Source organism: Orcinus orca, chromosome 16 (genome assembly GCF_937001465.1).
Source record: "Orcinus orca chromosome 16, mOrcOrc1.1, whole genome shotgun sequence".
NCBI classification, from domain to species: domain Eukaryota; kingdom Metazoa; phylum Chordata; class Mammalia; order Artiodactyla; family Delphinidae; genus Orcinus; species Orcinus orca.
In genome coordinates this window covers 2,353,821-2,372,104 of record NC_064574.1, presented here as the reverse complement: position 1 = coordinate 2,372,104, position 18,284 = coordinate 2,353,821, and the positions used below count along the sequence as shown (strand labels likewise).

The following is an 18,284-nucleotide window of genomic DNA, read 5'->3' as shown; positions in this document are numbered from 1 at the left end:
CTGGGGAGTCTGCAGAATGGATAGTTGAGCAACCCCCCGTGGGGTCGCCACGAGGATGCAGGGCTGCAGTAAGTGTTGGTGGAAATGTTCTTTGCAGCCCCGAGTCCAGCCACGAGTGTCAGGATGGGGGGTGGGGAGGCAGAGGCCAGACAGCGTGTGGCTCCCCAGATCTCAGGCCTCCAGAAGCCCTGCCGGCTGACCCCAGGCCTCCGTTTTCATGGCCCTGATGCCCCAAAAAGAGCGTTGAATAATTTGTCCTTTTGTAGAAGGATGGGGACTGCCTGCTGGGCTCCTGAGAATGTAGGGTCTTCACCCCAGGCTGGCAAGGACCCTCACCCAGCATGTGCACAGAAGCTATTCTCAGGGGGTGCCTCAGAGCAGCACCGGGGCGGGAGCGGCAGCCGGACATACGTAGCCGGTGCCAGACCAAGGAGCCCTGCAGATGTGCTGGCCCCTGAGGGCTGACAGCTGGCCCCGATGGGAGGAGCCAGGTCATCCACGGGCACCCAGGGCAGAACCCTGTGTCGGGCCATTGCCCAGGTCCTCAGTGCCACTGCCTCCCAGCCTCATGCCCCTGCCAGTCTCTGCACCCACTGCTAGGACTGCGCTGACACAGGCGGGCCACCCAGACTGTGCTCCATCCTAGGGCCTAAGGCTCACTCTCTGGATGCCTTATTGTCCTCAGAAGCAAGGCCACGCTCCTTACCTTAGCCTCCAGGCCTTGAAACATCACTGCCCCTCTGCACCCCTCACCTGCGGGCCCTTCCTTCAGCCTCAGGCTCGGCCTCTGCCACCTCTCGGGGCTCCCACCACTGGGCTCAGTGGAAGTTTGTGGAATGAATGAGTGAAACGTCACCTCCGCAGACAGGCTCCCTGTCCCCCCCGCTGACGAGCCAGGCCACCCACCTCCTGGTCCCCCCACAGTCCTCAGCCCCCGCGGGAATGGCCCTGCTGATGCGCCAGCCCGTTGTCCAACAGACAGCCCGGCACACAGTAGGTGCTCAATAAACAGCAGCTGCTGACGTGGGCGGCGCCTGCAGAGGTGGCTGCTTCTGCCTTGGGGCTCAGCTTGTCTCTGCTCCCAGTGGTCGGATCCAAGGAGAAAGACCCCCTTGGTGTGTTTGTTTGCTGCTGGACATGGGCCCAATAGACTCCGTGTCTTTCTCTCCTCCTCCATCCCTGCGCAGTAGCTCGGGAAGCGGCAGTTTGCAGAGATTGAAGGCAAAATTTCTTGAAAGGCTGCACTTTTATCTTCCAATTTGTAGCCATTTAGCAGGGCCGGGCCGAGGGGCAGCGAGGGCTCTGGCTGTGCAGGCCGCACGGAGGTGCCCACCGCTGCAGAGAATGGGTTCTTTGTCCTTCCCCAGACAGCTCTGGGCTGCGGGACGGACACCCACCCTCTGGGGGCCGGGCAAGTCTGCAGGGCTGGAGGGAAGGCCAATGGCTAGCCCGCCAGCCTCACCACGGGCCCCAGAGCTGCGAGGGCTTCCCCAAGCTCTGAACCCACAAACAGTGGGCGACCTCCCTGTCACCGCCTTCCCCGGCTGCTCCCAGCGCCCTGAGGGGACCTAAGGCTCGCCCCTCCCTTGGGCCACTAAAGAGGGGGTCCAAGAAGAACGTCCTGCCTTGAGCAGAGGGGGCCCTTCCGGTGGAGGGAAAGTGCAGAGGGGAAGGAGTTCCAGCTGGGATTCTGGAGGAAGACTTCTGGGTGCTTGGGAAAACAAAGTGCAGGTGCAGCTGAGGGGTGAGAAAATGTCTGGAAGAGGAAGGTTTGTGGGTTTCAAATGTTGCTGTGAAGAGCTTCGCCCCCTGCAGTGGTGAGACTCAGAGCTGGCGGGCACCTCACTGCTGGAGATGGGACCCATGGCACCCAGCTGTAAGGGAGGGACGTGAGGCAGCCAAAGGTCTCTCTACCTTAGGAAGAAAGGACTGTGGACGCTGGGCCAGCACGGTGGGGAGGGTACGAGAGGCTGTGTCCGTGAGGTCAGGGGAGGGAGGGCCCTCATGGCTGGAAAGAAGGGGAGGCTTCCTGGAGGAGGAGACATCCGACCCACCCCAGTGTCAATTGCCCCAAAGTTGGGCTGGTCTTGCCCCCTTTCTGAGTGGACTCTGGCACCTGGGGTGAGGGCCAGTGTCTTCCCCCTCCGTGGAGCCCACTGGGCCCAGGATCACCCAGCATCATCCTGTCAGGTCCTTCTCCCCGTACCCATCCATCACCCTCAGTCCCGCCTCCAGGCCTTTGCCCAGGAAGCCCCTCCCCTCCCTTGGCCCAGCCCCTCAAGCTCAGCTCCAGTCCCCACACCCCTGGAATCTCCCCAGGGGGAAGATCATGGCTGAGAGCGGTGAGAACTCCTGTCCTGGGGGCAGGCAGGCTGCAGCAGGTGAGGGCTGTGCCGCGTGTTTTCAAGACTGGAGTGGGGAGCGGGCGGGGCACTGCCGGGGCACACGTCGCTTGTTAGGATTAAAGCCTGGTATGACCGCCGGGCTCGTCCGCTTGAAAAGGACACTGAGGCCGGGGGAGGGGCAGGCCTGTGCCTCATGCCCACCTGGGTGCTCTTGTGCCACCCTGGGTCCCCGACTGGAGTACAGGGGCTCAGCCACCCCCCACAAAGTCCTCAGGAATCAGCACCAATAAAAAAAATACACTTTACTGTGGACTTTGGGGTCTGCAGGGGCAGTGCAGCAGGTGCGCGGGGAACGGAGCATGCAGAGTGCCAACCAGGTGCACGGGATATGGTGAAGCGGCCCCTCTGCTAGGCACCCGGCCCCTGGTCTCCTCCGACTGCCCCTGGGAGCCCCAGGACGCTCAGGGCGCTGCTGGGTCCCCGTCAATCCCAGAAAACTCTGGTTGAGTAGATGGAGAAGGAAGGGCAGCCCGCTGGACGAGCAGGCGTCCGGGGCTTTGGCCGCTCGCAGAGCCGCCAGTCGGGGCCCAACACCGCGAGCTGGGGGGCGGGGTGGGCAGAAGCCGCTGGCGCAGCTCAGCCGGAAGCGGCAGCACAAGGAAGGAGGGCGTGGGAGCCCACACTCCAGCCCTGAGCTCCTCCGCAGTTTTGTCTCTCTTCATTAAACATCCAAGGAACAGCGAGTTCACGGATGTGTTTTCTTCTTCTCCGCCTTCCTGAAACACCCAGAATGGAGAAGCGGAGACCTGCCGCGAGGTTTCTGGGGAGTACCCGGCACTTGGGGAGCAGAGAAAGTTGGAGGGAAGAGGGATGAAGGAGCCAGGTCCCAGGCTAGAGCAGGGGACAGACAGCAGCAAAGCCAGTGGCCGGGGCTTGTCTGGGACGGGGCAGGTGTGCAGGGGTGTGCAGACGCGTGCACGTGCAGGGGCAGCGCACCGGCTCTGGAGGCCTGGAGCGCACGCCAGGCACTTGCTTTGGGAAGACACCAAGCAGTAATTGTGTGAAGCGTGGACACGACCGGCCATCCCACTGTCCTTGGGGGTGGCAGACTGGCTGGGACCCCTGGGTTGTCCCTCCCGGGCTAGAGCGGGATTTGGGTGGCCACATTCCGGTTTGGGCAGCAGGGGTCTGTCCAGCCGCCCACCAGGCTGCATCAACTACCAGCGGACGCGCTGAGAGGCTGCCATGGCATTTAGGGTGGGCCGAAGACAAGCCAGGGCTCGTGCCTGAGGGGCAGCCGGGTGGAGGGTGGCGAGGCCCGGCTGTCCGTGAACCCAGGGCCTCGAGGGTGGTGGCAGTGGAGGGCTCTGCCCCTGCATCCCAGGTGCCTGTGGAGGCCGGCTCACTTCCAGCAGTGCTCCAGGGAGCTGGGGGGCTGCACCTTGAGCTTCTGTGGGCAGAGCAGCTTGGTAAAGGCCCGGCGGAAGCTGTAGTGGCACAGCGGGTAGAGGACAGGGTTGACGGCCGAGTTGGCCCACAGCAGCCAGAAGGACATCTCATACCAGTAGTCGGGGACGCAGGGGCCGTGGCAGGCGGCCCGGGTGATCATGAGGAGTGTGTACGGGGCCCAGCAGAGCCCAAAGGTGCTCACGATGACGGCCAGCGACTTGGCCACCTTCTTGTCCCGCGAGAGCCGGAAGCGCTGGGCGATGCTCTGGGACACCATCTTCGTGCGCTTCTCCAAGGACGCCGAGGACACGGATGGCTTGGAGCCCCGCTTGAGTGAGCGCGGCCGCTCGGCGCCCCTCGAGGAGCTGCCAGAGCTGGAGGTGGGCGAGGCCACGGCACCTCCCCCGCTGCCGCCCCCGAGGACCGCATCCCCAGCCTCGGCCCCGGTGCCTGGGGCTGCCTCGCCACCCCCAACCCCGCACCTGTGCAGCGGCACGGCCTCCCCACACCCCTTTTGCCAGCAATCCCAGCAGCTGGGCGCGGCCGGCGGCGGGGAGGGCTGGGCCTCGGGGGGAAGCTCCGAGGCCGCCGCCTCGCGGGCCCCGTCCAGCCGGACACGGGTGCGTCTCTGAATGTTCAGGTAGATGCTGAGGTTGAAGAAGGTGACGCTGAGGAAGGGCGTGAAGAACTCGAGGGTGGAGGCCGTGATGAGGAAGTACCAGTTGTAGAAGAACTCGGCGTAGCAGTGGCCCTCGGGGATGGAGCTGCCCCCCGACAGGTACTCCCAGCTGAGGATGGCGGGTCCGTAGAGCAGGAAGGCCAGCACCCACACCAGCACCATCTTCCTCACTGCCCGCCGCGTGTCGCCCTGCTGGGCCCGGTAGGAGACCTGCGGTGGGACACGCTGGGTCAGGAGGCAAGGGGACTGAGCCCAGGTCGGCCGCTGCCGCTCGCAGCTCCCAGCAGCCTCTGGGCCTCTGTGCACGCCTTCCCCGGCAGTGATGCTTTTCCCTTTTCCTCCCCTCGCCCCATGAATCCCGGGCAGGCTGAGGCCCTGTCACACTCTCCTATGGCCTCAGAACCTCCCCCAGAATCCTAACTTTGTGCCGGGCTGCCTGTCTGCCATCGCCCCATCAGCTGTGCGCTCCCCCGGGGGGCCATGTCACTGTCCGATCTACTGAGTACCTGCCGTGTGCCAGTCTCTCTGCTTGGCACCTTTCGATACCATCTTATTTAATCTTCACAACTGCTCCAGCATGATCCCCACTTTCATGATGGCTCAGGCAGGGCAGGAAAGAACACAGGTGGGTCGGCTCAAGGGGCAGAGCTGGCTCAAAACCCATGCACTCTGTCCCACTGCCTCCCTGGACTAGGACACATGTGGTCCCCAGCGGAGGGCCCCGGGGTGCCTGATGGAGCCTCAGGGAGAAAATGAGATTGCACTGGAGTGACCTCTGCTTCTGTGCCGCCAGCCCGGTGCCCAGAGGACACCGACGTGGGAAGTCCAGGCAGCCCAGGGCCCCTAACTCATGGTGGCCACCACGCCCAGGGAAGCTCGTGGAGCCTGTCTTCCCGAGGCATGCACACCTGTGGGGAGGTACCACCAAGGGCCCCTGGCCCAGATCCTCCCTTAGTTCCAGGGACTTTGGACCTGCTCCAGGGCGGAGGCTGAAGGGACCCCCTTCCTTCGGGTCCACACTGTGCCTTCTGCCTGAACCAGGACCAGTCCTACTGGCAGCACATGGCTACCGAGTGGGCGGCTGGCCATAGAGTGCCCGATGTGTCAGGTGTGAGACCAGTAGGGATCAAGCCCAGCCAGCACTGCCCACTCAGAAGTGGCCGTACCCCCTGCCGGGTGCGTCTCCTGGCTGCTCCTGACCACCCCTCCCCCTAGGAGTGAACATGGGCACCCACGTCCCAGACTCACGGCTCGGGTGACCGACAGGAAGCGGTCATAGCTGATGAGCACGATATTGAAGACAGAAGAGGTGCAGAGCAGGTAGTCCACCACCAGCCACAGCTTGCAGAGGCCCCGGCCAAAGGGCCAGCGGCCAGTCAGCACGTAGGGCACGTACAGTGGGATGCAGAATGCCCCTGTGGGAGAGGAGGGCCGTGGTGGGCCGTGGCTGCGCGGGGGTCAGACCCCACCCCCAGCCAAGAGACAGGCAGGACCTAGGGTCACTCGGTGGCCCTTCTGGGACCAGCGATCCTCCCTCCGCCTCATTCATAGGCACACTCTTCGCACTGCACCTGGCCTTCAACCCTTGCCCGGCCCCTAGTCCCACTGGGTCCCCTGGACTTGGGGGCAGGAGGAAGATCCAGGTGTGGGGACCGCTGGGAGCGACGAGCCCTAGAGCCTTGGTCTGGTCATCCCTGGACTTCTGCCCAGCCCTCCCAGTGCCCAGAGGAAGAAAGAACATTTCCTCCCTCTCTGGCCCCGCTGGATCCCAAGCTCCCATTCTGGCTCTTCCTCATCAGCTCAGAAACCGAGAAAGCCTTTCTCCGGACTCAAAGGGCACTTGACTGCTGCCACGCGGGCGCCCACCGCCAACCCCGCTCTGAGCGTCTGGCAGACGCCTGTCTCAGCCCCAACAGGTGTCTGGTGCTCAGGCCCCCTCCTTGCGCCCCGCCCCACAGCCTGCAGCAGTGCACAGACACGTGAGAGCGCACTCCTCAGAGCCTCTCCCCCCAACCCCGCCCGCCTTCCCCATGGCCTCCTCCCCCAACGTGGCTCTAAAAATCTCCCCTCCATGTCCCCTTCCCCAAACCTCCCCCCCAGCGCCCTCCCCGTGTCCTGAGTCCTCTGCAGCCTTTGTTTAGCCACGGCGCAAGAGCCCCCGCTGCACCGCGGCCGCAGCGCCTTGCGCCTGGCCGAGCGCCTGCTGGCTAGGACCCCTTCCTCGGGGACATCCTTCCCCAGCCCGAGTCCCGCGGCCGGGGAAGCAAGGAACTTCGCCTGCGCCCACCTCCCCACGAGTCCCGGATGCCCCCTCCCCAGGCCGGACCCCTTAGCGGGGCGTGTCCTCGAGGCAAAGGCACCCTAGGTCCGCGTTCCAATCACCGCTGGCCCGACCCGGCAGGGCGCCCCTGGGCTCGGGCGGGGGCTGGGGGCTTTACCCACGAGGAAGTCGGAGATGGCGAGGTTGAGCAGAAAGAAGTTGTTCTGCGTGCGGAGGCTCGAATCGGCCACGAAGGCGAGCATGACCAGCGCGTTGCCCAGCACCGTGGCCACGATGAGCAGCGCCATGAGCGCCGCCAGCACCGCGGTCCAGGCGGTGGAGAAGCCGCGCGCTCCGCCCGCCGCCGCCGCCGCCGCCTCGCCTGCCAGCGCCCCCGACGCGTTCAGCGGTCCGTCGGGCGGGGAGCGCTCCATGGCCCCGCCGGCTCACGCGGCGCCGGGGCGCAGGGCAGGGCGCGGATCGTCGGCCGGGCAGCCGGGAGGGATCCCGGCCCGGGAGCCTGGTCTTTGCGGGCTTTCGGCCCGACCGGGCTCCCCGGGGGGTACCCGGCGCATGGTCCGCGGGCGCCGAGACCGCGGCCGGGGCGGGCGGCGCCGAGGGGACCCGGCCCGGAATCTGAGCCGAATCGGGCCAGCGGCACGACCGCTGCAGCACTGGCGGACCCGGAGCGGAGCTGGAGCCCGAGCCGCTGGCGGAGCGTCCGTGCGCCCGGAGTGCCGAGAGCAGCAGAGTGAGCCCCGGGCCCAGCCCGCTGCCCCACGCGCCCCGCTCAGCGCCCCCGCCATTGGCTGCCGCCCTCGCCCCGCCCCCGCCCCGCCCGGCGCCGGCAGCACCACGGACAGCGCCGCGTGCCCGCCGGGCAGCTGGAGCCCCGGCCCGAGTGTGCACGGCGGCTGGCGGGGAGCCCGGCACGGCGGGCGCCGGAGCTGGGGGCTCGCCTGCGTTCAACCTGCGCTCGCACACAGGAGCCAGCCTCTGGACCGCGCGGCCTGCCCCGTGCCCTCGTCCCCGGTGACCCCTGGCCGGCCCTCGTCGGGAGCCGGGGCGCCTGTGGGGATCTGGAGTGCGGTTGAGGGGAAACACCTGCGCCCGCGCTCGGGGGAACTTGCCCCACGGGACCCCTCCTCGTTTCACGCTTCGGGCAAGCAGTTCTCAGAGAAAGGAACCTCCCGAGGAGAAAGGATAGGAGAGGTCTCCGATAGCCGTGCCCGAGCCAGGGGTTCGCTCCGCACCCCCGTATGCGTGGGACTCGACTCTGAATCTGAGTCTCCCCGTGGGCAGGACCCAACGCAGCGTCCAGGGTGACCTGCAAGGCGCAGACAGATGTGGAGTTACATAAGGGAAAATGGGGAACCAGCGGACCCAGCTGGGAGGGGAGCGTGCCCACCCTGGGCTCAGGCGGCCCTAGTTTGAAGGGAGAGCGACCATCTGCTCAGAACCCAGCCACGGGTCCCCCCCGGTGGACAGCGCAGTGGGGCGGTCAGTGCTTCAGGGACCGACGAGCCCACTGCGCTCGGGGCGCAGCCGGGGCGGCGCGCTGCGTTAGCGCCTGCGGGAGGGTTTGGGGGGAGGAGAGGCGGCGGGAGGGAGCGCCCCCTCCGCCCAGGCACAAGCGCTCAGATAGACTGGGTCAAGGACGAGACACACACAGCGAGACAGACAGACACGCCCACATGCAGACACACAGACTCCCACAGACCAGGGAAACAGCCGCCCAGCGTCAGGCTGGGGACCCACGAACGGCAGTTTGACGCGCACACATCAGACCCAGACAGCGAGGGAACAGCGCCTGAGGGAGAGGGAAGCAGCGGCGCTGCTCTGTCGCCAGCAGCGCACATCTGCCGAAGCCTCAAAGAGGAGAGAAAAGTGCGCGTCTGCGTGCGGGGGTGGGGGCTGCAGGGGGACCCCAGGCGCTGGCACACCGGCACCCGCACTTCCAGCAGCTTCCTGATCACGCTGGGACCCACCTCTCCCCCTAGCCCCGAGGTGCTTTAGAAACTTCGGGGAGTGAGGGAGGGGTGCTGGGTTCCCCTACCCCCTCCTCAGGGCTGATTGCAGGGAGGAGACCCCAGCCCCTCACCCCAGCCCCAGGGGATCCACGGTTCTATGGCTTCTCGCAGCTTGCGCTGGGGGAGAGGTGTGGGGCTCCAGCTCCCCCTCCCAGAAGCCCTCTCTGAGTAGCTGGCTGTACCCCTTCCACCAGCAAGCCCTGCTCCTCGTGCAGGCTCCCCCAGCTCCCCAACTTGCATGGTGGGCAGGGCTGTGCCAGGACCAGGCACCAGTTGGTGGTTAGACGAGCCAAGGTGGAGAGCTGCTGGAGTCCAGCATGGTGCCGCTGGGCCCCATCGCGCTCGCCAGCAGCTCCCTGCCACCTGGACCCCGCCAGAGCCTGCTCCTTCACAGGCACCCCAAGGCCGGCTCTGGCCAGTCAGTGCTTCAAGGGCGCACCCCCACCCTATCCCAGGCCTCCAGAGATGGAGTTGGATGGGGAGTGGGGGGGCGCCTGGCTCTCTCCTCACTGGCTGGGAGCCCCCTCCCATCCTCAGTTCCGGTCCAGGTTAGAGGGAAGTCTGAGCAGAGGGCAGCCCCTTGAAAGTCTCAGTCAAGCTGGGACCCGGTTGTCCTTGTGGCCTTTAGTGTTCGCGAACTTTCCTTGGCAGTCTCTCACCCCACAGCAGCTATAGAGCCGGGGATGCAGGGGATGGACTCAGTTCAGACCCTGGCACTTGGGTGACTTGGGAGAGTTACCAAATTTCTCTGAGTGTGGAGACCTTCCTCTTGAAATGGAGGCCATCAGGAGGAGAACCACAGCTGGCCCAGAGGTTTGAGGATGGCCATGGCCACGGGTGGCGAGCGCCCCCTGTTGGCACTTAACACACATGACCTCATCAGCCCCCACCCCGACCCGGAATTCAGCATACAATGTGGGTAGGACCAGCAGCCTGCACAGAGCCCAGAAAGCTACCTGCCCAAGGTCACACGAGGCCAGAGGCCCCTCTCTTGATGGTTACACTCCTGGCGCAGCCCTGAGATCAAGGCCCCTGACCTTGCAAATGTACTAACTCTTGGGGCTTTGACCTTGTCGGGATAGGAGCCTAGAGTCCTCTGGGCTGGGCCCAACTTGACTAAGGCAGTTTGGGGTGAATGAGGCAGGTCCCCACGTGACTGTCCACAGGGCATCTTGCCCTGAGGTCTCTGTCTCAAGGAGTGGGTATTCAGGCCCCAGGATGGCAGGGAACGCCCCAAGACCCTAGGAAAGGCTGGCTGAGCGTTGGGGTACATGGGCCCCTATTCTCAGCTCACCTGGACACCCCCAAAGAGCGTGGCCTGGGGGCCGAGTTTCTCCATTTGTCAAAACAGCCAGCATTTGGGGTTCAAAATGTCCAGTCCCAGATCACGTAAGCCCTAGATTAGTGAAAACACCCCTCACACAGGAAATAGCTCACCCACTGATTGATCAGTTGATTCGTTCATTCAGCCCCTAAGATCTGCAGGGGTGACAGCTGAGGAGGGCTGTAGGCTGGAGAGTGGAGGGGCCCCGAGACCCGCTGCAGCGGCGGGACCTCACCCACCTCCCTCCTGCCGCATGGAGCAGAGAACCTGCAGCACAGACGTGTGCTGCTCAGAGGCCCCTGCACAGGGAACTTGCTGACAGGAGGGCCGGTGACCGCCCCAGCTGAGAGCAGCCTCTTCCCGGGCATCTGGTCGGCCGCTGTCGTGTGGGACTCCTCTGTGTGCAGTGTCTGCTCTGGGGCCCCCGTGGGGGGCTGAGACTTTCCCGGGGGGCTCCCCCTTCCTACCTACCTTCTCCCTGCGCACATGTCAGGCCCACACTGCGGGCTGAACGCTCGTCACCTGCTCCCTTTGTCTTTCACAGATGTCCCCACCAACCTCTCGACCTTGGACCCTGTCTCCGCGTCTGCTCCCTGGGGGACCCAAGTTGACACAGGCTGCGTTCCGGTTCTGGAAGGATGGCCAGGGAGTCGAGCCAAGACCTCCAGGAGGCAGCCAGGTGGAGATCTGGAGGGAGCAGCGTTCCAGGCAGAGGGGACCGCGGGAGCAAAGGACAAGGTGGGTGGGAGCGCGCGTGCGTCTGTGGCGGCCGTGGGGGCGGGGCGCGGGGAGGGCAGATGTGATGCCTCACGCCCTGTGCAGACGCTGAGGGAGGCCCGGGAGGGTTTTGAGACACAGTGAGACAGGCCTCCCTGCTTCAGGGCAGAACAATCTCCAGCAGGGCGAGGGCAGAGCCGAGAGGCCAGTGGGGAGGCTGCTGCTAGGCTCCAGGCGAGGACGACGGTGGCAGTGGGGGAGGGGAGCCCCGGGCAGATTCTGGGTCGAAGCCGACAGGAGCTGTGTGAGAGAAAGACGACGGGATCAGGGCTGACTCCAGGGTTTTGGCTCAAATGCCTCGAGGGTGGCGTTGACACGAATGAGCTGGGGGTCTGTGGGAGGAGCAGGTTTGGGGACAAGGGGGTGCTCAGATTTGAGCGTGTTGAGATAGATGATATGGCCCATTGGACCTCCTGGGGGAGAGGTCATCAGGCCCCCAGGCCCAGCCCCGGCGCTGGAGTCCAAGGCCTGGCCCAGGAACAGCCCGCTCACCTCTTCTGGGTCTGGGGCCAGAGGGCCCCTGGGCTGGGGAGACGCAGCTGTGCATGCTGGCGTCTGAGCAGCAGGACGCTGTCCTGGTCGCCCGTGGTCATGGTCACGGTCATGGGGCAGCGGGCTCCGCCTCCAGCTGCCCCACTGAGCTGGGAAACCTCTCCTTCATCGGAGTGCCTGCCCTGCGCCGGCGCCCACGGAGCCCTACCCTGCTGCACGGGACGCGGCCCCCTCATGAGAAATAACGAGGGGAGTGGCGTGGAGCCGCTGTGGCCCTCTGCCCGGCAACTCTCCTGCTCTTATGGCCAAGGCACACTTGCTGGAGTGCTTGCCAGCGTTCTGGCTCTGGTGCCGTGACACCTCTTTAGAGGAACCTCTGTTTGCCTTCTGCCTTTCTGCAAGAGCTCACTGGAATATGGGAATATGCAGGTTTTTCTTTTTTTGTTCCTTGTCCTCTTTTTTTTCTTTTCCTGGTGACATTCTGAGCCAGCTCCGGGTGCACCCTGATGAGCTCAGGGCCCGGGTGTGATCAGCATGTCTCCCAAGGTCACCGCTTTGGAATAAAAGCTGAGTCTGACTTCCCTGCCTTTAGAGACAAGGCTGAATTGGGCCCATGGCCCAGGTGGCAGGAAGGAGAGAGAGGACAGGAGAACCAGGGATGCAGTTGCTGTGGTCTGGCCTCAAATGACGAAAACCAACTCAAAAAAGCCTAAGTAAAGGAATGTTTATTGTTGCCCACGGCTGAAAAGTCCAGGAGGTGGGCTTCAGACACGGCTGCATCCAGGAACTCAAAGAACAGCTTCTCTTTCCACCTGTCTTTTCCCTGCATCCACCTCATTCCCGGAAGGGAGTGTCCCCCTAAGATCTCTTTCCTGAAGCTCCAGGCTGCTCTCCTATGCTCTTGTCCACTCCCCAGGAGGAAGACAGGGCTACCAACAGCACCCAAAATTAGCCCCCTTGGCCTGGCTTGGACAGTCATGGTGGCCAGCTGGGGCAGCTTTGCTTGAGCTTACAGCAATATGGTCAATGTCACTTGAACCCCAACCTGGGCAGTCGTCCCCTGTGGGTCCCGTGTGCCTGTGCCGCTTCCCCTGGCAGTGCCTTTCTTTGTTGGCAGTGTCCAGGGAGCCCCTGCCTGGTCCTGGGGGGACAGCGGGCCTGGGCACTGAGAGCTCGGTTGGAGGTCCCTGAGATGAAGCTCACGGGTTGGGGGCAGGCGGGGCAGTGGGACTGGGGACGGACTGAGGAGACGGCCTTCTTCCTGGGCATCTGTGTCTTCTGCTTCCTGGCTGCTGTGAGCACAGGGCCCAGCGTGAGAATGAGGGCGAGAGGGTGAGGGACGAGGGGCAGCTCTCCGCACACCAGACACATCCGACCACAGAGCCTGGGTCAGAAGGTTCTGGAGTCCTCCCCAGCGGCGACCCGCAAGAATGAAGCTGGCAGCCCTCCCTCCCGGCCTGCGCCCCCCCTCTCCTGGAGCCAGTGCTGCCAGCTTAGAGGCAAGGTCACCCCCATCCCACGGCCTGCGTCAGTGGCCCCCAGAAAAAAGAGCTCTGGGGCCTTGGTGTCCACGCGGGGGGAGCGGAGAGACTCAGGTGCAGGGACTCAGAGGCTGGAGAGAGCACAGTTTGGAGAGCTGATGGGAGGGGGACTTGACCCTGGGTCTGAATTTCCTCACCTATTGCCCTTTCCTCCTAAGGATGGCGCCAGTGGAGATATTAACCACGAGAAAAGGGGCTCTCGGGAGGGGCTCTCTGCAGGAGGTCTGATCTAAGGGCGCGCGAACAGCTGCCAGGGAGGCGCAGGGGCAACTGGGGTGGGGGCCAGAGGTAATAAATGCTCTTCTCTAAGGAAAGAGGCACCCTCACCCCCAGAAGCTGCCTCTGCATGACTCAGGTGTGGTTCTGGATGTGCCCACTTCCCAGGTTGGCAGTTAAGTATCGATATTTGCCGAATGAATGAATGAAACTGCTTGCGTCTCTGCAGGTTCTCTCCATGCACTAAGAATGCATAAGCCAGGCTTCCCTGGCGGTCCAGTGTTAGGACTCCACGCTTCCACTACAGGGGGCGCGGATTCGACCCCTGGTCAGGGAACTGAGATCCCTCATGCTGCGTGGTGAGGCTCCCCACCCAGAAAAAAAGCATAAGCCATGGAGAAGCAGGAAAGAAGGGTGAAGGTGGACCTTCGTCCAGGGTGCCTTCTCCAGAGCCCTGGGTGGGGCTAGGTGTCAGAAGGGCCCTCAAATCCAGCTATGGGGGGCTGGCCCCAGCCTGGGAACCTCCCTTGCATCCCCAAGAGTGTTTGGTGGGGTTTCCTGTGGCTGTGACCCAGCTGTGCCATGTGTCAGCAGGGCTGGGGACCTGAGCCAAGCTCAGACCATGAGTCCCGGCCAGGACTCTCCAGGGCCTGTGGACTAGACCCTGATCAGACCCTGGGTAGTAAGCATCACACCCTCGGGGTTGTCGAGCCTGGCCATGGGTGGAGACAGGCTGCTCTGATGAGGGCCCAGCCTTGGGGCTCGTGGAAGTGGGTGAGGGGGGGAGCGTGGACCCGCATGTGTAAGCGGAGGAAGGGATGGTGCCCAGCTCTGCCCAGCCCGGGCCCAGGGTCCTCGTCTGTGCTGCAGCTGCCCCCGCCCCCGGAGCTTCCTGCCATGGACTCGGCCCCTCAGCCTTTGCTGCAGGGTGACGGGTGGGGACTGAGCCATGCCTTTGTCTGCACTCCTGCTGGCCGTGGCTGGCTGCCATCCGCCAGCCCTTGGAGGCCCTGCCCCCCAGAGCCTGTCCGTGCTCTGCGCCCTGTGCCCAGCAGCGCCAGTGTCACAGCAGGTCAGAGCCCTTGTACGTCTGCCCTGTCTCGCCCTCCCTCAGGCCTCCTGTCCCCTGCTGGGCCCCTCTCGCGGTGGACAGGTCAGGTGGCCCTGGTGACAGTGCTGACGAGGCAGACGGGGCCTGGTGACCCCAGTCCATTGTTCAGACCCCAGGCCTGGGGTTGAGGCTGGGCGGGTGGGGATGGGGGCAGCACGCTCCCTACACGGGCCAGAGATACCCTCCCCGTGGTTGGAGCAGCTGAGGTCACAGTGCGGGTAGGGTCGTCCGTCTGGGACAGGGGACAGAGGGACCGCTGGGCTGGGCATGCTGGCGGCCACCCTGGGGCTCTGACTCCTGTGCACGAGCTTCCTGTCTGGCTGCTGCCCTGCTCTGCTCGGGGGGTGAGGCTGAGAGGCCGACAGCCCCCTCCCCAGACCCCGTCAGGGTCCCCAAGGCCCCGTGCCGGCCCTGGAACCACAGCCCACCTCCCTCTCTTCCCAGCAAACACACCCCTGTCCCACGCCGCCCTCCCCTGCCAGCCCTCAGGGGTACTCCAGGTCTCCTGACCTGGCCTGTGCTGTTCTGTGCTGGGGTCCAGAGAGCACGTGTGCATGTGTGTGCACGCATGTGCAGGTGTGTGTGCCATGCACGCACGGTACCAGCCCTGGGCAAACACGCAGGGCCCTCACCCTGCATGGGGCCCTGACCCCTGCTTCGGGGGGTCGGAAGGAGGGGCCCACTCTGGGAGCTGCCTCCTGCGGGAGAGGCCAGGCCCCAGGGTTGCACCTCTGTTTACTCCCCGAGTCCCCCGGGACTCAGGCGGCTCCTTGCGGGGCCTGTGTCTGTCAGGAAAATAACGAAAGAGCTGACCGTCTCCGTGCTGGGGCACAGGGTCCGGTTGATGAAGACGTCCCCCGAGTTCTCGAGGAGGAAGGAGGGGGCCTGGGGCAACTCCCAAGGTGTGTCTGTGTGCAGTGTGTCTGCGTGTGCCGTTAAGTACATATGTGTATGCCTGTGTGTGTGCACATATGTGCATGTGTCTGTACATGTGTGTCTCTTGTGTTTCTTAGTGTGTCTATGTATGTGGGCCTGGCTGTGAGTCTTCGTGTGGGTGTGGGTGTGGCCGAGTGCGCGTGTGCGTACACGTGTGTCTGTGGGTGTGCTTCTGACCTGAGCCAGGGGTAGGGCTCCTGAAGGAAGCTAGGAAGCTGGCACTCGTCCTCCTTCCCACCATGTAGGGACAGGTCAGGTCACAGAGATGTCCCCTCCCTCCGCGGGTGGCCCTGACTGCAGGACCAGGTCCTGGGCCAGGGCTGGGGTCAAGGGATTGCTCTAGAGTAGCCCCCCTGCCCCCGGGCTGGGCACAGATCTCAGTCACTCGGCCGCACAGGCACACACACCTGGAAATCACAGCACGGAAACCAGTGCGCAGCCCCCAGGCCCGGGGGCGGGGGCACGGCTGCGGGGCAGCGGGCTGGGGTCCCGGAGGAGCACCTCCTGGGTCTTGCCCTGGGGGCTGGGGGAGCTTTGCTTGGGAAGCCGTTTGCTTTTCTTAGGACACGCTGGCCAGGTGGTTGTGCTGGAAGACTGGCCTAGGGCCACAAGCAGAAAGTGGCAGTGCTGGGCTGTGACTAGGAACATGAAGTCCCTGCCCCCGGTCCCTGACCAGAGCCCTGCCTTCTGCAGGGGCACAGCGGGGCCGCCTGGGTTCTCCCATGGCCCTGGGTGTCGGTCACCCCAGTGAGACCCCTGCCCACTTCCCCATGTCCCTGCCAGACCTCAGTTTGGGTCCACCTTTTCCTGGCATTGCGTAATCCTCTCACATTTTCACAATTTGCTCAGCTGATTCATGCAGAGCTGGAAAGGTCACGTAACAAGTACCGAAGTTCACTGGAAGGTTCTTCAGTAGGAAGCCCTGATGGACAGAGAAGGGCCCAGAGGCCTGTCCTGATAGGTAGCCGTCCTCCCCACACGTGGAGGAGGGGGCATGGAGATCTTGGCTCACCAGGGCATGCGTCTGACGGTTCACTGGTGGTGGACCTCCTTCAGGCATGGCTGGATCCAGGAGCCTGACTGCTCCTGTCAGAGCCTGTCTCCCAGCCCTGCTCTCCTCTCAGGCAGCCACTCCCCTTGGTGTGGCCCCTCCAGGCTGACAGCTCACAGCTCACAGCCCTGACAACAGATGCAGGGGCCCAAGCCCATGGCCTGACTGCTTATCTCAAAGTTGAGGCCGTGATGTCCCAGGTTCCAGTCACGTGCGTGCCAGAGGTGGGGTCAGCCTGTGAGTGGGGGTCCCCACAGGAGGATTTGGGCTGTTCCTACAAGACAGGGGTGGATGCTGTGCAGAGCAAGTGGATGCTTGTCACGGGGGGCCACGCCCGCGCCCTCCAAGGGCCCCACCACTGGGGAACCTGAGGCTCAGAGAGATGCTCTGTTAGCAAGTGGCAGAGCCTGGACTTGAGTGGGGCTGCAGGTTCCTCCCCCCCCATCCCACCCCCACCCACCTCCTGCTGGCCTCCAGGGGCGTTCACTGAGCACCTACTACGTGCTGATCGGCTAGGAGCCCAGAAGGCATGTCGTTCCTGAAGCCGGTGAGTGGGTGGAAGTGCCGGGCCAGCTCTGTCTCCAGCGGTGCCTCGGAGAGGACCAGCCCTGAGGGCCCGAGCCCCGGGCCGTGGGACTCCTGGGCAGACTGCCTTCCCTCGGTGGGGGCAGGGCTGGCCAAGTGCCCAGCACAAGGCCTCTTATCAGTCCCTTTGCCTCTTGCCCAGAAAAAACCTGGCCCATTGGCCCAGTCTTCCCCCTACCTGGAGGGGACGGAGCCATCCGGCCGGCTGTATGCATAGTCCGCGGCCCCGGAAGCGGAGAGGCAGCACCCCGTGGGCCCCGATTCCTGTGCTGACCCTTCCTCAGATGGCTACAGAATTGTGGGTCCCAGTGCAAGACAAAAATGTGGGCCCCTCCTCAGAAATTAAGAATTTCAAGATGGCAACAGCTGAGCAGTAAACCGAGCATGGAGCCCCACGCGACTGCAGGCTGCACTCCTGTCCCTGCCACTGTGGTCCCCTCTCACTCCCCAAGTGGGAGCCTCCAGGGCAGACCCCCCAACCCTGCTGTGACTGCCTGGCACAGATTGCTAGCTGCCCCCTCCTCTCCCCTTCCCTGCCTTCCTCTCCGGGGATGGGATGGGGGGAGCACGCCTATCCTCCAAAAGACCCCAAATGCCAGGCTCTCTCTTATGCAAGGCCCCCCACCCCCCTCCGCGGGAGCCAGCTCGCTTCTGCCCAGAATGGAGGTGAGGCCGCTGCCGCCAGCCCCTCCCCGCTGGCCCAGACCGCTCCCAGGAAGAGAAATGAATCACACTGCTTTGGGCCACCCCCATCCCTGCTCCCTGGGCATGTTTCAGCTTTGCCCCTTCCCACCCCCACGCCTGGCAGCTCCCCTGGCCAGGCCGGCAGCTCCGACAAGTTAAATTTAGCGCGGCCCGAGCTGTCTTCCTCCCGTTCCCACCTGCCCCACTGGTCCCCTGCGCACAGATGCGCCCACACCCCTCCGCTGCACGTGAGCCCCTGGGAAGGGTGGGGAGAGAAGGACCTGCCTGCTTGGGGGTCCCCTGTGGCCTCCTGGACCCATATGCCTGCTTATGACAGCACCTGGAACCCAGCGCAGGGCCAGCAGTGCAGCAGGTGCTCGGCACTCAGGGCAGAGCCAGGAGGAGAGAAACCAAGCCTTCTGTCCAGGGACAGCGCTGAGGCTCCCGGCCTGGTACCACACTGGGCACACAGTAGGCACACAGGCTGGGAGCTGAGAGTGCTGCTCTGCGTCTGGCACTGCCCACGCCTCACCAGGTGTCTGCATCTCTGGGCCTGCCAGAGGACGCTGGGGGAGGCCTGGGGGCCACAGTCAGGCCTAGCCACACATAATCTTCTTCCCTGGGCCCTCTGTTTTATTCAGGCTGGAAATGCACTCAGCTAAAATGCTACTGTTCCACTGAGAGTGGCATGGGATAAAGTTTTGGCTAGTGAGATGTGAGCAGGAGTGTCTGGTATATCTTCAGGGACAGATTCTCAAAGGGAGATGATTCACCTGGTGGGGCAGCACCTCCCAGCACCTCTGC

At 64.2% G+C, this 18,284-nt stretch overlaps 1 protein-coding gene and 1 long non-coding RNA gene across 3 annotated transcripts; both read right to left on the bottom strand.

Annotated features, from left to right (window-relative positions):
- Positions 1 to 2,633: 2,633 nt before the first annotated feature.
- On the bottom strand, positions 2,634 to 7,500 carry HRH3 (histamine receptor H3). Of its 2 annotated transcripts, XM_049700053.1 has the most exons (4): positions 6,912 to 7,500; positions 5,722 to 5,888; positions 3,908 to 4,683; positions 2,634 to 3,795 (listed from the first exon to the last, which is right to left on the bottom strand). In XM_049700053.1, coding segments are annotated over exons 1-4 (1,200 nt in total). In that variant the 5' UTR covers positions 7,168 to 7,500; the 3' UTR covers positions 2,634 to 3,794. The 2 variants fall into 2 exon arrangements, with proteins under 2 accessions (XP_049556010.1, XP_004282380.1); XM_004282332.4 differs by having other exon boundaries at positions 2,634 to 4,683.
- A 4,564-nt stretch (positions 7,501 to 12,064) lies between these two features.
- Positions 12,065 to 17,362, bottom strand: LOC117197641 (uncharacterized). Its single transcript, XR_004478367.1, has 2 exons — positions 16,173 to 17,362; positions 12,065 to 16,082 (listed from the first exon to the last, which is right to left on the bottom strand). It is a non-coding gene; the product is annotated as an uncharacterized LOC117197641 (long non-coding RNA).
- Between the last annotated feature and the right edge of the window lie 922 nt (positions 17,363 to 18,284).

What these genes read in the sequence shown, in the direction of transcription:
- HRH3 (XM_004282332.4), bottom strand. Translation starts at nt 7,167, where the DNA reads ATGGAGCGCTCCCCGCCCGACGGACCGCTGAACGCGTCGGGGGCGCTG. An exon ending in CATCTCCGACTTCCTCGTGG is followed by an intron (nt 5,889 to 6,911) that starts GTAAAGCCCCCA and finishes CCTCTCCCACAG; the next exon opens with GGGCATTCTGCATCCCACTG. An exon ending in TCCTGTCGGTCACCCGAGCC is followed by an intron (nt 4,684 to 5,721) that starts GTGAGTCTGGGA and finishes GTCCCACCGCAG; the next exon opens with GTCTCCTACCGGGCCCAGCA.